The sequence below is a fragment of the Pseudopodoces humilis genome, chromosome 7, assembly GCF_049639895.1.
Source record: "Pseudopodoces humilis isolate 2021_Gansu_Grassland_sample_001 chromosome 7, ASM4963989v1, whole genome shotgun sequence".
In the NCBI taxonomy this organism is placed as follows: domain Eukaryota; kingdom Metazoa; phylum Chordata; class Aves; order Passeriformes; family Paridae; genus Pseudopodoces; species Pseudopodoces humilis.
In genome coordinates, this window is record NC_142206.1 from 54,759,179 (window position 1) to 54,773,840 (window position 14,662).

General features: G+C 44.2%; 1 protein-coding gene across 1 annotated transcript in view; it reads right to left on the reverse strand.

The window, feature by feature from the left end:
• The window catches only part of AKT1 (AKT serine/threonine kinase 1), a 72,690-nt gene extending 59,435 nt beyond the window's left edge, over window positions 1–13,255 (reverse strand). Inside the window, exons 1-2 of the mRNA XM_005520078.3 lie at window positions 13,106–13,255; window positions 6,504–6,680 (exon numbers count right to left, since the gene is read on the reverse strand). Of these exons, the coding sequence (XP_005520135.1) occupies window positions 6,504–6,549 (46 nt within the window). The 5' untranslated portion in view covers window positions 6,550–6,680; window positions 13,106–13,255. The remainder of the gene's footprint in view (window positions 1–6,503; window positions 6,681–13,105) is intronic.
• Between the last annotated feature and the right edge of the window lie 1,407 nt (window positions 13,256–14,662).

Here is a 14,662-nt window from a genome sequence, read left to right on the forward strand (position 1 = left end):
CATTTTTTCCCCAACAGATATCAAGGTCTGTTTCCCAAATGAATCTGACACGAAGCACTACCCCAATTTTTAAGAGAATTATTAGAAACATCAAAAATTTATGAAAGGAGAGACACCACATGTCACCATGTACTGCTCTAAGAGCACTGAAGTCCTCACCAGCTGTTTCAGACACCAAAGTCTCAGGCTACGAGAGATAACCAGGAGCAAGTTTGGGCAGGGGAAGCCACAGGCACGGACAAGGAGTGCAACTGATGGTGCTTACACAGAGGCAGCAGAACCAGCTGGAAGGGAAGGAAACTTCTAGCATCCACACAGGGGCTGCAGGGGAAGACATTTCCAAGGGAGGACAAGACACCAAATTCTAAATGCATGGCACAGCACCTTGCCTAAAACCACCCCTGCAGGAACAAGAAGCAAGCTTTATTCTCTTGCTCTCTTTACCTCAAAATAGCATACTCACTCAGTACTTCTTTCTTCCTACATCCAAACCTGATGACTTCTCAATATGCCTACTGAGAGAAAAAAAAATAGAAAACATGGACAGCTTTTTTTTTTTTCAGAGGCCTACCTTTCCCTTTTTGAAAAGGAAAGAGCCATCAAGGAAAATCAAAGCCAATACAGGCACTTTCTGCATGATCCACTGAATCGAGCATTCCCAGGCTTGCTTTTACAGGGCTTGCAACGTCCTAGATCCCTCATTCTCAAATCCCTTTTAATAACAAGTAACATTAATTTATGACGCTACCCCACTTTTAGAGATAAAATTGAGACCTAGTTTGTTTCACTTCTGATGTGCAATAAAACAGAATAAGAAAGTAAATTTCCAGGACTGACATAAATAACGTGGGCATCAACATCCCAGGTCTTCTCCTTAGCCATTCAAAGTGAGAGTGTTCCGTGTCACTTGCATGTAAATTCCAGTCAGTTTACAATCAATGAGAAACATCTAACCCAGCATCACTTCTCAAAAGAACTGAAAGTATTTTGTGAAAATGTTGGAATAAAGACTTTTTGGAAGTAATTTTTACTGAAGAAAGAAACATTTGGATGTCACACGTCAAAAATGTGAAGCCGTAGATTAAAGAATGGGTTTCATGCAGAAGTGTTCTGGAAAAAAGTTTTCTGAAAGGATGCTGGAAAGTAACAAACACTCAAAGACAAGTAGTTTGCTCTGTGAAAGATGAGCCATTGCTAGGCTATACCAGCTCTTTCAAAGATGAAGTACAGTAGAGTTACACTGCACCAGTTGATTCTCAGTTTCTGACTTCCCCTGTCATCCAGAGCAAACTTTACAGTACACTGGATCCAGCCTGTTTCCTATGACCTCTCCACAAATAATTCCATCAGATGAGATTACCCTCCGAAAGTCTAGCTGACTAGCCATTATCAGCTCGTATTTCTCCAGATGTTTTGTGATCTCATCCTTTCTTAATGCTTCTAGCATCTTGCCTACCACCAAGGTCAGATTTATTGGTCGACAATTTCCTGGTTCCTCCCCAGTCCCCTTTTCCCAGAACAGGACAAGCAAAATGAAAGCAACCAAAGCTAGAATTGCAAAACTATTGCCCCTTGTGTTGAAAAAGAGACGCACAAGGAAAACCACAAACTGACACAGCTTATCTTTTGTTTCCAACAAGAGGAGCAACAGATTTCCCTATAAACCCAACCCTTCAGATCTAGAAACAGCATCAGCTTCTTTCCCTTTGTCACAACTTCCCCAACTCTGTTCTTTGTTCAGCCCCACTCAATTTTTTGTTCAGTCCCTATCTTGTTTCTTACCTTTCCATTCTCCCCAGCTTTTCCTCTGAAGCAGCTGTACCCTCTATAGCTGGCATCTTCAGAGTTCAGATGGCTCCTAGGATCCTTTGCATCAAGTGCCACAGCCATTCTTTGACAAACCATGAAAGCCAGACAATCCTTGAACTAATCTGAACCTCAAAGGTTCTGACTACACAGGTCACTGAGACAGTGCATCACTAAATTCCAGGGACAGACAGAAGCCAAGGTAAGAACAAAAAAACACCCCAAAATAAAATACACACGCACACATATACATAAAAAGAGGTAGGGAACATGGTGAGAACATAAAAAAAGAGAAGAAAGAAGAGGTGAAGAAAAACAGCAACACCAGAGACTCCCTGGCTTAAAAATGGATCTGGTCATACCTTCTAAAATCCTCTTTTGATTCACACTATCAGAATACTGAAAGTATGAACCTCTGCTCAAAATAACAAAGCTAAAGTTCACCATCTGTGCTATTCCGCTAGAGAAAGTTAAAAGAGCAACAATCAGCGTTTTACTCCTGGTTTGTATTTTACACGTGGATCTTGCATCCATTTTATGCAATGAAGCTATAGCAAGATGAACCACAACGGGCCACTTGTTATTTATCAGGTCATCTGTATTGCTCCATTCATTACAGAAATAATTCTTTAACCAAAATAATAAAAAAAATATTATATACAGAAGTGGAGTAGGTATCTTATGTACTATTTCTCATTTAAGGGCCTCTGTTAGTTTTGATCAGCTTGTAAACCAGAGACTCCATCAGTCAAATAGTTTTACCTGCCTGAAGTCCATAAAAATTGGCATTTGGAGGACACGTTAAGGTTTTCATGGTTAAAATTACTATGTGACGTTAGCATACTAATTTAAAAAAAATAGCTCTGCATTTCCTGCCAAATATTAATGGATGAATACACAGGTCTCTCCAGCTCCTTACAATTGCTTCAGATTTCTCAGACTGAGAAATGGAGATTTTTCTATTTCCTTTTTCAAATGTCAGTGAATATTTTTCCCTCCCCCTCTTTCCCTGCCTCCGAAAGACTCCTCTTTTTCATACAAGTTTATGCCCTAATAAGAAAACCGGACATACTAGGGAGGACAGAGATGACAGAGTATCAAAATGCACAATCCCCTCTTTGTTAGCCATGCAGAAAGACTTAAAAAAAAAAAGAAAAAAACAGGATGAAGACTGGAAACAATAGAAGGACCTTTATAAACAGGGACCAGAGCAGAAAGATGCAAGAAATCCAATGAGATCTTTAAAATGTATCAGTAAAGCAAGTAAAATACACTTGAGCACACCTCTGTTCTCTAAAAAGTTCCCCACACACAGCCAAAATTAAGGATCCTCATGACATACATTCAGAAAACCTATAATCTCGGAGCTCAACAAGCAGCAATTTGGGCAGATAATTTTCTCCTTCTCCCCTCATATTCAATCACAATTATAGCACCTCTGCGTCGAACCATTTCCCCCATCCTTTTCCACTAAACAGAACCTTCAGTGTTATACAACCAGGGCCTGCACACCCTGGATGCACACACACAGTGCACCAAGACTGAGCTCCTTCACACCTCCTATTCCACCTGTGTTGGAACAGTCCAGCCACGCAGTCACACAGAGAGCGGTCACATAAATCTATCTTTACTGGGATTTGAGTAAGAGCACTGAGGACTGACAATGGGGAAAGGGATGGGGAGGGGAAAGTTCATTCAGGAATTCTTCTATTTCTGCCTGGTTGAGGTTAGACATGTCACGGACATGACTGGCCCCTGCACAAACAAACATCTGCACTACTGGAAGTAGAGTTTCCTTTAGTGACTGACTTAGAGAACTGCCAAGAGCTCTCGGTCAGGCAGCAATGTTTAATTTCATTTCTCCATTTGTATTTTTAATCTTGGAAACAAAAACGTAAATGTAAAGCATGCTGACAGAAGAAAACAACTCCACGGTTCTAGAAAGCCCTGCTACATCCCTGCCAGGCTGAAACACCTGCTCCTGCTAATGATGGCTTTATGCTTACTTACACCTGCCATCCAGAAGGGCTCCAGAGCACTTTGCAGCCTGATTTATACATACACAAATCATTAAAACCACCAAAATTAAGCCACTGCTGGGGTGAGATGTAGCAACTGTTTAACTGCATGCAGCCATGCTGTTCAACTGCTCAGGACAGGAACTGTAAGACATACCAAATCCAACCAAAGCTATGGGGAACGTTAGGCTGAGAGAGCATCACTGCCCAATCTGGATTTTGGCCAGTCACTACCTAAAATATTTGCATGAGGAAAGCCTTAGGAACTTTAAAGAATAGATGCAGTGCAACCTTTGGTTTTCTAAGTGATCTAAAAGACAAACTATGTATGTTTCTTATATCTGAAATCCCCCCTTTAGCAGTCCCTCCCTGCACTAATTATTGTTTATGCCTTGACTTCAGAAGCTCACCGTATCAGACATCAGTTTTGGAAACATCCTGTGGTTGAAGCACTTGATCTAGCAGAGCTAGCAAACTGATAGTGTCTGGCAATAAATGTAGATTATTAAAAAATAATAATAAAAAAAAAATCTTAACAAAACACACACGCACGGAGTGGATAAGCTACTCCCCAACAAAGACAGAGCCAAATGAACTGAATTTGTCAACCTGTCCCTGAACAGCTACAAAAACCAAGAGATTTCCAGGGCTAACACCAGCAGGCTGAAGAGAAGATAGAGTATTTCTTTCTAAAAATCTCCTCACAAGGACAACACCGACTTAACAGTTGCAAAGTCAATGGAGTGGAACGAAATAGGTGTCACCCCACATACCAAGAGGGCAAAAAGGCATTGGGGAACAGGTTAAAAAGATTAGGAAACCTGGCATTCAAGAAATGCCAAGTTATGTTTAACAGTTTAGGAGTTTGGGCACAAATTTGCGGAACATGCAGAGTAACATTTTGAAAATGGGAATGTGTTCAGCATATAATCTCATCATAATATTATCAGCAAACCATCAGAGATATTCATCTGTTTCTCTAAGGCAACTTTAAAACAACAACAAAAAAAATCAGATGAGGCGATCTGGGCATCTTTTACTAAGACCTCCTCCAGAGGTCTCCTTACTTGAAAGTAGCTTTATTTTAATCCTAGAAACAACAAAAATTCAGTTCCCAAAAGTAAATACACACAAACCTGAAATAAAACACGATTGTTTAGAAGTTTCAGACATGTGCCTCTGAATCATCCTGACAATGTCTTTTCTATACTGTTTAAAATAAATGTTTTTCCCTCCGATTTTTGTGCAGTGCTCCTCAAAATAACAGTTTTTTTAAATTACAGGTAAGTGCAGGAAGAATTGCAACAACAGATGATTAAAAACCCTCAATCTGAGGACACTGCTTAAAACTAAAAAAAAATCTCTGATTTGAAGAGTTTCTAGATTCATAAATGGGAATGGGAAGTATAATTCCGTGTTTCTTTCTTCTATTTAATACAAACACAGAGTAGTTCTCAAATACTTTGTCAGAACAAAGCAGCCTGGGTACACCAGAATTACTGAATGAGCTATTTAAGCTAATGAGTGCAAAGGTATTTTCAACTGAAACAAACCAGAACAAAAAAAACCCCCACACACCCCCCTAAAAAACTTGAACAAAACATTAGTACATCAAGCATCAATCTGCTAAACTACATTGCATATCCAATTGTTAGAAATATACGCTTTCACCCTTTTAAAATACACGTTATCAACATGTTTTCTGAATTCCTAGAAATTTCTTATTGTTGCGAAAGAACCACCAGCCTTTACCAAGGTTATGATAACACATTTGAAATTTCTTCCATAAATAATTATGCTACACCTTTGCACCTTCAGGCAAGTTGCTGCAAACCCTCTAGAAAAATCCTGAGTCTGCAGAACCATGTAAGCTTCCCTGCTGCTGGAACACAGATTCTGTTTCTGGTCCAAAAAAATGACAATTATCATGGAAAGTACCTAACACTGTTCGCTCCTTTCCAAGAAACAACAGTAGAACACAAAGAAACAGGTAAGTCAAATACCTTTTAGGATCAATGCTGTGGTACTTGAAAATAAACACCTCCCCAGAAATTAACCACTGTTTTGGGAAGAAAACATGTAAGGAGGCAAAAGCCTAACGATACATATGACTGTCTTTTCAGTTTTGCCACTCTGTCAAGAATAAAGACTTTTTATAAAAATCAAATGTCATTGATGGTACAACCAAAATGCACAAACTCAAGGCTATTCCTCCTGTCCAGGACACTGTACCCAGAGCAGTTCAGACACAAACAGAATAGCACATTTTCTAGCAAGTCTCTGCAAGAGCATAGCATTGCTCAAAAAATACAGGCATGTTTTTCACTGTTCAAAACTATTCATCTTAATTCTCCCTTCTAGCACAAAAAGGAAGGCTACAGACCTACATACAAACCAAAATTATTTACTACAGTTTAACCTCTAACATTCTAAGTAGCATCTCTTCACTTGCTACCTTTATCATCATTCTCAAAGCAGCTGAAACCAATTTTTAGTGAACACATGTACACACACACAAGAAAACCCCTTATATATGCATATTCTAAAGCCTGCAAAAAGTCAGGCACACTCCCTATGTGCTGTTTCCCACTAGGATGGATTATTTGAGGACATGCTGCTAAACACCAGATTAGAGAGAGATGAAGTCAATTTTCTGTTCAGAAGGGAAGAGTCACTTACCTCGTTTGTGAAGCCAGCCTTCCTTCACTATCGCTACTTCATTCATAATGGCAGGAATGTCTCTTGAAAAACCAGTTTATGGCAGAAGATGACTCTGCTGAAATTCTTGAACTCCAGCAGAAAGCTCCACAAAAGGGACAAGGGATTTTCCTCCGTTTTCCTCCTTCCCAGCTATTTCTAAAAGGATCAAAAGAAGAGTACACCATCATCTCAAGGCACGTCGCAGATGTACAGCAAGGGATACAACACAGAGCCATTTTCATTGCTGCTTTATTGGTTTGGGATTTTTCTGTTCTATTATTATTATTCTTATAAATCTTAAACAAGGGCTTAGCTTTCCACAAGAATTTATCTTGGCAGGTGGAGGTGCCAAAATATAGGCTTGCTAAAGTCCTGCTTCTTCACTGAGTAGGCTGGTGGTCTTGGGCAGACTCACAACTCTACCAGGTGCTATCTGAATTAAAAGTGGATTCAAGACCTTACCTAGCAGACCGCCATCTCTGCAACATCACCTCATTCTTTGCAACAATAAAAAAATTCTAAAATATCACAAAGATCAGTTTCTTGTATAGAAGAACTCTAGAACATCTCCTGGAAGGTTTCTTTACATCCTGATAATAGTCTGTTAACCAGCAAAGAACACGTCTTAGAGATAAACCTCTGACAGTAAATATTCTTATCCTGCTTCAGATTTTCCGACCTTCAGCGTCATCCCCTTAATCCCACTCAGATCTCCTTGACTTCCCAAAAAGCATCTTCCTACCTTTGGTATTTCTAGCTTTCACTTTTCCTAGAGGTATACAAACAACCATAGATAAGCTCATGTACCTCACTTTTATCCCAAATCAGCCCATATAGCACCATGATCAATTTTATTGCTCTTCCTTAACCGCACTGCAGTTTGCTGCTGTCATTCTCACAATGAAATATACTCAAGCACAACTTGGGATTTTTACCCCTCTGCTTTATGAGACAAAGTCCATCTCTAAATAGCTCACGATTACAATTTCTTATTGAAAATGTGCCTTGCTCATGGCTGACTACCACAGAAACATTCTGTGCATTTCTCTCCCTCACTGAATGTAATCTCTTCCCAAATGCATTAGCTTTTATTATTTTTCTAAATTGAATCTGATTATTTTTCTGCTTGGGGTACAAATATTCCCTGTTTTTCTTTAATTTTTCTGTGCTCTCTGAAGTGTCCATGCTGCCATTCAATTTGGTATTACTTGAATGATCAAAAAATCTAATTGGTGAAAAATTCCCAGCAGTAACCAACAAGTTTAATAAAACAAAACCCAGCAGCATTTGTAAACTGCCACTAAAGACCTGGCTTTTACTGAAGTCTCTCACCACAGAGACATCCCATTCCCACCTGACAAATATATACCATCTCTGCATGCATTTGGAACATGTGCATCAATTATCTCTGAGCATGCAGGTGATAGCCATCCATCAGAAATTAGATTAAAAAGCAACTATTTCCCCATAACTCACTAAGACACAACACTGGATGGAAGGAAACAGGTGGTCAAAATTAATCCAACCTAGAACTGAAACTGCAGCAGGGGCAGAGGGCTTTGTACCACATCAGAGTGACTTGAAACAGGGGTTCAAAGCACAAAGCTCAAATTTGAACAAGTTCCATCACTGCCAGCAGAAATGGACAGAGAAAGGAGGTCACTCCCCTGACACTCTGCCTACGAACCTACACTGCTTGCTACTGTTCCTCAGCTTTTCCAGTTAACAGTTTACGTTGAAGTTCTCTTCAGAAACAAGGTGAGTTTGGGTTTTTTTTCCAAATTACAAATCTGCCGATCTCACTACTTAGAATTATCAACTCCACGAAACAGATGTTTGCCTGAGGGAGGGAAGACACACAAAAAACTACATTGGAACAAGTGACATGTAAGAATTCCTAATTTCATAAATAAATATGAGAACACCATATGCTGCAGAATAGAGACCAGTAATCCACAGCTGCCAGAGATACCTTGGAACAAACTCTTTGAGCTTCAGAGCAATTAGGATAGAACCTGACAAACATAGCACGCTTCATTTCAAAATGGCCATGCACAATAGCCATGCAAGCTAGACTTGCTTGCTGATGTCAAGAGGAGACCAGACCTCACTTAGAGGCTTGAGAAATTTGCAAAGTGTTGAACAAAACCCCCAAGATTATCACAGCTTGAGTATGGAAATGCAACACCCAGGTGTGAAAGTTAACGCTTCTAACTTTGTGTCATAGAGGGTGCAGGGACTGTGCAATCCTACCCCTGCATCTTCAATTCAACCATTTAGAGGCACTGAGCAATCAATATCCTTTCCAACAACCATACATAAAAAAGGAAGCTACCAGACAAACTAGGCTGCAGAAAGGACAATACTATTACTAAAAGTAAACCATAAAAAACCATGAAGGACTAGAATTCTCCAATCTGATGCTAACTTACTCCAGGTTTTCCTGTGTTAACACTTGCCAGGATTACCACTTGGCAGCTTCCTGCTGGTCATCAGCTAAACTGTCATTTAATAATCCAAATTTGAATGACAAGAGAGCCAAAAAAAGCAGATCAACAAAGAAATAGAAAGTTCAGAGGGACTACTTTTTCTATTCTCTGTGGTGTCCAAACAGCTTGGACTGCCTTTTCTCCACCATTTCTACCCAAGAAACATTTCCCACTTGCTATTGCAGCTGTGTTCTCAGGGACGTGTCTTTACCTGCCCACCTCCTTTCAGGGGAGAGGGGTGGTGAAGGGGGTGGAGGGTTTTGTAAAGAAGCCATGGCACAACAAAGTGGAAAAACATTAAACACTTCCTGACACCAACCTGCAGCACAGGTCCCACCTCAGTCTTTCAGTCAGCCATGTCAGAGCACTTACTTCACATGGAGAAACTTAAGCTATTTTTAATTTGCAATTTGAAGAGCTGAGGATCCCTTCTCACTGTCTAATAAGATGCCCATAGACATAGCTCCAACAGCAGCAAACCTGTTCTATCTAGTGTATTTTAAAACATTCAAGCTGTGCCTAATACATCTATTTTAGTAAGAGACATTATTGAAGACAGTGGCAGCAAGCAAGAGTAATTTCTCGGAATAGAAGAGCAAGTTAACTGTAGGTCAATGTACTACTGAAGATGTGTAAAACAGAAAAAGTTCCTTTTCCATAAAATCCTTAGAGGGAAAAAAAAAAAAAAAAGTAACGATTACAGTCCTCATTTATGGCCATCTAGGAATGGTTCCCAGTGAAGAGAGGGCATCTGAGGTAAGTATGACCTGGCTGCTCCAGTCTGTGTCTGCACAGGACTGAATATTGTCAAAAGCTAAACAACTTGGTCTTTCTCTTAGTCTTCTCTTTGCTTGTTTTTCAATACTCATTTCTGTAATACTTTTTTTAACACTGAAATAGTCCTCATGCAGCTGAAGTGCTGTAAATCATGAACGGTATGACATCAGCATTGTATCATGGTGACAACAGTTTTGAGTACATATTAATTCCTTAAAGGTTATTAACTTCTTTATAAATAATGGGATAACTCACTTCCCTAGGCATTGCAGCAGTGAAAACTGCTTTAAGGAGTCAGTCAAACCAACCAACCAAGAGAAGGTGGAGCAGAACCATCTTTTGTTTTTGGGAGTCACATTAGACCTCCTCCTCTCGTTCTCTTCTATATATTATCCTCACCTTTCTTTCTCTAAGAAAGTAGAAATATTAATCTGTATTTCCTGTCCCCTTTCCAATGCCAAGTTTTATATCTGTTTCCACTCATATCCTACAGCACATCCAGAAGAAAAGAAAGTCTTCCTTAATGCTGAAGCTTAAGCTTAAGCTTATGGGATGCAGGAGCACCTATGGTAATCACCTCATCTTCATGAGGGAGAGGAAGCAAGGGACTAAAGAGAGGCTCTGGCCCACCAGCCTCAGTCCTAGCATGTGAGAATGTGTCTGGGCTGCACTCATTAGCCCAGATAAGAAAGCAGATTACAAAAAAGCATTCCCCTGGGCTAACACTTTGCCCTGTTACACCAGCAGTTACCGATGCCCACTGCCCTGGTGTGGCACATTGCTGATTCTCCCAGGACACCCTAAGCCCAAACATGCTGCACATCCTTACATGTTCTCATAATGCACAGCAGCAGGACCAGGCAAAACAGGATCCAGCTGCCCAGGTTTGCCTACTGTGGCCACATGACACTGTCATGAGAGCAGATGAGGTACACAGGAACTAGACTGAGCCAGGGCGGTGTGTTTGGGCCCGTTACATGGGATGCCAGGAGCAACCTACAATCTCTTCCCAGTGCAAGCTCCCAGCTGACAGCCAACTGCACCTAACAGCACAGACACAACAAAGTTGGGCTCCAGCCAACGTTTCAAGTGGAGCGTACAGATAGATGTTCCCACCAGGCTTTGACCAGTGGAGTACATCTCCTGCATTACACAAACCCTGCCCTGGGTGTTTCGTGGGAGCAGCAGCGATTCCAATGTGCTCAAGGCCCTCTGAGCCTGCAGCAGCTTCACACCATGACCCAGTTACCAAATCTGGGCAGACAGCTTTCAAGGAAGCTTAGAAGGACCAGGTTGTTCCACCATTTTAGCTTTCCTTACAAGAAGGCATTGTGGGCCATGACTTAGGTGTGGTCACCAGTATTTGCTACTATGTGCTGTGTGTCCAATGACACCACATCTAAGCTGGAATTTCAGGGCACCAAGTGCAGCTATCACAAGGTTCACAAAGGATTCTCAGATACTAAGTTATGGGGAAGATAGTAACTGGAAAACAAAAATCTCTACAGTCACATCTATATTTAATTTTTTTTAATCTGTTGGCCTAATCTAGGTTTACAAAACTGTAATTTGAAATATTTGCGCTCTCCTGCCTTTGCAGAAGGTTAGGTTATTAACCTAGACAGGAGGTTAGTGCTGTTCAGGTGAGGGGCCACAGTTACGACATCCAACTGTCCATGCTGCAAACACAACAACAGTTTGATAGGACAAACTAAGCTACCGATTTCAAAACTGAGCGATGGCAGCAAAGTGACTTCTTCATAACCCACTCTGCAGCCCAGACAAAATCTTCTTTATGTTTCCAAACAAGAATGAGTCCTTTTACAGCTTATGCTCATATAATATAGGAACTCTGCTGCTTGGAACTTCGGTACCAACCCGAGATATATTTAATCAAATTCCATTTTAAAGTATTTGTAACAGAAGTTTTGCTCTGTCCCCAGAGAAATCAAGACAATTGTGAAACTATTTAATTGTTAATGTAATCACTTACAGGACATTTTTATAAGACTGTAAGTGAATTCTGGAGTTGTAAGTGACTTGTGGACACCCGATCAATTTTTAAATTTGATTTACCACTGCTGCACACCAAAAACAGTTCTATAAACACCCCACACAACACAAACCCTACTATTTAAAAAAAAAAACAAAGGTAGCTCCACAGTCTTTAAATCTGCTTAGACAAATGTTGTGGCTGTCACCATGAAACTAACTACCACATGAAAGTAATTACTAGTCACGCAGTATGTCAAATTTATTTACCTGCAAACAAATATTCTTCAGCATTAAGTGTTAGTAACTCCCTTTTATAACTGTATTTTGAAACGTACATCCCTCCTGTGGTATAAATAAAACAAACAAGCGCAAATCATGGATTTGCTTCTTACATGATAGAGGTGGTAGGAAAACAAAGCAAAACAGCTAAATATTTCCCACAGGGGTGGCCTGGGCGGGGGGAACACACACCACCGATAACATGCAAGCTGTATCTGCATCAGTAGCGTCCTGTCAGTAAAATATACTAAAAGTACCAGAACGTTTATATGCTTGATTATGCGTTTTACAAAGAAACAGACACAAGTCCTACAAGTCTCTAAGAACATTTCGGCAACTGCAGAATTTCACCTGGGGGAGTGGGGGGAGTGCATCTGCAGGCAGCTCCCTACACCTCTGCAAAACACGGCTAAGAAAAAAAAAAAAAAAATCAAGTCCATAAACGCTGCACAGCCACCTACACAAGCCAAATGCCCACGGAGAGAATCACACCCCCGTCGGCAAACACTCAGTGGTCCGCAAAGCGGAGCTGGGCTGAACAACGCGGCCGCCGAAGACAAGAGCAGAAAATGGGGGCGGGGGAGGTGGGAAAATGGGGGGCCCTCGGCTACTCTGCTTGCCGCTGTTTCAGAAATATCACAAACCACCCCCCAGCCGCCCACACCGCCGTTTCCCCGGGGGATGCTCGCGCAGGGGCCGGGGCGGGGGCAGGCCCGAGGGGAGACCCGCGCCCCGCCGCCCTCTCACCCACCGCATCCCCGGGGAGCCAACAGCTTCCTGTCCGCTCCGGGCCCGCCGGCAGGACGGACCGCCCGGCCGGGGCCGCCTGCAGCCCGGGCCTCTTCGCCCCCCACCCCGCCCGGCCGTGCCCGGAGGCCGGCGGCGAAGCCCACGCCCGAGGAAGGCGAAAGAAGAGCGGCCGCCCCCTTTCCCGTCCCTTCCTTTCCCTCCCGGCCCCGCACAATGCGGCCGCGCCGAGCAGGCCCCGGCCCCGGCGCTTCCTTCCCCCAGCCCTTCCCAGCCGGGGAGCGGGTCACTTACATGGCTGGAGCCCGGGGAGGAGGAGGCGGCGGCGGCGGCAGGGGAAGGGAGCCGGGGAAGGAATCAGGGGAAGGGGAGGGAAGGGGGGAGCGAGCCAGCGAGCGAGCGGGGGAGGGGGGCGGCCGGCGAGGCGGGCGGGCTCTGCGGCGGGCGCCGAGTGAAGGCCTCACTGGGCCCCCGGCAGCCGCCGCCTCCTCCTCACCATCCCCGGGCGGCGGGGCGGCTCCTCCTCCCCCTCTCACAGGCGCTCGGCCCGTGGGGTTCGCACGCCCGCTCCGGCTGCCGGCTCGCCTTCCCCGCCGCTCCGCCCTGCGAGGCCGCCCCTCGCCTCCCTGCGCCGCCGCCTCCCCCCGCACCCTCGGGCCGCGCTCCCGCCGCCCGGGCCGGGCTCGTCCCGCACGCGTCTCCGCGGCGCTCGCTCACACCCTCCGCGGAGCAGCCGCTGGGTCCCGCCGCCGCTTCCCGCCCGTGCCGAGGGGCCGCCCCGCTCCGCGCCGCTCCCCGGACGGGGTTCGTGGCCTCGCCACCCTCCGAGCTCCCACAGCGCGGCGGAGCAGCGCCCGCCGGCCCGGCCCCCTCCGCCCACCCGCCGGCCCGGCCCCAGGCCCCGGGGGCGGCGTTTCCTGGCCCCGGGCGTCCCAGTGTTCCCCCTGCCCCTGGCACAGCGTCCCGGCCCTGGACCCGAGCGCTGGGGACGCTGTGCCCCGGGAGGGATGTGGCCTCTTGACTCGGCCTATGAACCGGCTGCCTGGAGCATGGACAATTTCACAGAATCACAGAATCAATTAGGTTGGAAACGACAGGTCATCGAGAGCAGCCTATGACCGAACACCACCATATCAACTAGACCGCGGCACTAAGTGCCATATCCAGTTTTTCCTTAAACAGCTCCAGGCACAGTGACTCCACCACCTGCCACTGAAATGGGCAGCCCACTCCAATGTCAAAACACCCTTCCTGTGAAGAATTTCTTGCTGATGTCCAACCTAAACCTTTCCTGGTGCAGCATAAGATTGTGTTCCCTGGTCCTGTTACTGATTTCCTGGGAAGAGAGACTGAGCTCCACCTGGCTACACCCTCCTTTCAGGGAGTTCTAAAGAACGATAAGGTCCCCCTTGAGCCTCCTTCTTTCCAGGCTAAATACCCTCAGCTCCTTCAGCTGTTCCTTGTAAGACTTGTTCTCCAGACCCTTCACCAGATTAGTTGCCCTTCCTCAGACAAAGGGCAACCCCAAAAAAGAGGGAGACAATCCTATGTAGGTGAGAGGCCCAGGCAGCCCCAGCATTTCAGACTCTAGGAAGTGCCAAGCTCCTTTAAACCTCTTGGGGTACTTCTAGCAGGCTCTCCCAAAAGCATGGAGTGCCAGTCCTGCTTCTCTGCCCTCAGAGCTTTCTTTCCCTTACACTCCACATGAAAATACCAGATGATTAAATAATAAGATACCACTGTACCTTGGAGGATGCTCCAATATCCTTTTCCACATTGGACAGGCTGCATCAAGGAACTGCTGGTGGAGGGCCCAGGGTAGTGATTCTAGATGTTGCACTTGAGGCCATC